We start from the raw sequence: 1,869 nt of genomic DNA, 5'->3' as shown, positions 1-1,869 counted from the left end.
TGCGGCTGGTGGTGGGTGTGGTGGGGGTGGTGGCGGCGGCGGCGGTGGAGGCGGTGGTAGTGGATCTTCTGGCTGTTCTGCAAATTCTTCAGGCTAGAAACAACAAGAAAAAAAAAGTATATTTTCACGCTTAACATTGTTTACAACACAACTGCCTTACTGCAGCCCCAGAATAACATAAACGACCAGGATTGAAATTAATAAGATAAATTTCAAAGCCTACGTTTTCAAAATTGACAAACGGTCTGGGCCCATTTTGTCTGGCTTCTCCACTGGAGAGATATTTTTAAGCAGCTTCATTTTCAGGGCTCTTTGAAATTCAAGTCCTTGATGTCTCAAAGAAATAAAAAGCTGAAGAACGTAGCAATTACTCTCACTTGAAGACTTAGGTCAAATACATATCCACGATTAGCTAAGAAGCAAGAACACAGGCTACAGTTCCACAAAATGGAATTCAGCTGACCTAATAACTCATCACTGCCATCCCATTGCCCTTTGTCTCTCCTTCTTTCTGCTGCATCTTACCATTACACACTTTAAACTTACCAGCTAACTTAATCAAAAACAGAGCAGAAGCAGATGAACTTCTGCTGAGACAGAGTAAGGGTCACCTACTGAGGGGGGTGATAAGCTGGCAGAGCAGAAAGGCCTGCCTCTCACCAACTAGATGCGACTGTGTCACTGGTTTTGGGCTGCAGCATAAGAGTTTGGTTTCAAGAGACAAGATGAGCCAAAATAAACAGCTCTTCAAGAGCAAAACAGCCCCCCTAGCCCTGGTATTTACTTTTCGCTTAAACATAGTAAACTGCTAAGATGACAGAAAGCTATTTGCTCTCCCACCATCACTGCAGAAATCTTCTATCCTTTATTATAACTCAAAGCAATGCAACATGACGTATGACCTACACCTGCACTGGGCTGTGGAAGGAGTGAGAAACAGGACTGCGTGGCTGGCAGATGGGATGGAGAAGGGAGAAGCATAATTCTCCCTTCTGGCAGCAGTGGAGTATCGACTGGCTCAACTCCACATGGAACTGCAGTCCGCTATCATACTGCTCTTGATAGGTTCACTTGTACAGTTCAGGACAACACAGATCCCTCACCACTTGAGTACAGGCCAGAGCAGAGAATCAGATTCTTTCTGCCCCAAAGGAATCCAGTGTAATTCAGAAATGCTTCTGTGCACATGATGATAAAAAACCCCACTGTTTAAACAAAAAAACTTGCACCTTGCCTGTCAAAAAGAAAGCCTAAGACATTCTCAGTGAAAGAGGCACTGAACCAATTTCCTAAGTACCCACCTGTTGCCAATATTATTACTGCACATAAAAGCATAAGGACAGGGACAATGTTGACTATAAAAAGCAGCTGACAGTCCTCACCATCTAAATATCAAGCTCATCAGATCTGGAGGTCATGTCATTAACTTCCTTGACTTAACATGCAAACAAACTACAACACATGGCCAATAGTAACTGAGAAGGCAGTTTTGTCATTGGTGTTGAAGGGAAGTTTCACATGCGCTCAAATATCACTGATCACTTTAAAGTACAAAACCAGCCAACTACCACTCTTATTTCTCAGTTATAAGAAAGGCATGCTGTTAGCAGCAATATCTAATTTACAGAATCATAGATTGGTTTGGTTGGAAGGGACTTTAACGATCATCTAGTTGAACCCTCCCTGCCATGGGCAGGGACACCTTCCACTAGACCAGGCTGCTTAAAGCCCCATCCAAACTGGCCTGGAACACTTCCAGGGATGGGGCACCCAGAGCTTCTCTGGGCAACCTGTTCCAGTGCCTCAGCACCCTCACAATGAAGAACTTCTTCCTTATAGTTAATCTAAATCTTCCCTCTTCTAGCTTAA

General features: G+C 43.8%; 1 protein-coding gene across 1 annotated transcript in view; it reads right to left on the bottom strand.

The window, feature by feature from the left end:
• The window catches only part of LOC104165495 (THAP domain-containing protein 1-like), a gene marked incomplete at its 5' end in the record, with an annotated part of 487 nt that extends 394 nt beyond the window's left edge, over positions 1-93 (bottom strand). Inside the window, 1 exon segment of the mRNA XM_009705142.1 lies at positions 1-93. Coding sequence (XP_009703444.1) covers positions 1-93 — 93 coding nt within the window.
• Between the last annotated feature and the right edge of the window lie 1,776 nt (positions 94-1,869).

The sequence above is a fragment of the Cariama cristata genome, unplaced genomic scaffold, assembly GCF_000690535.1.
Source record: "Cariama cristata isolate BGI_N322 unplaced genomic scaffold, ASM69053v1 scaffold7308, whole genome shotgun sequence".
Classification (NCBI taxonomy): domain Eukaryota; kingdom Metazoa; phylum Chordata; class Aves; order Cariamiformes; family Cariamidae; genus Cariama; species Cariama cristata.
This window is presented reverse-complemented; position numbering and strand designations above follow the sequence as displayed.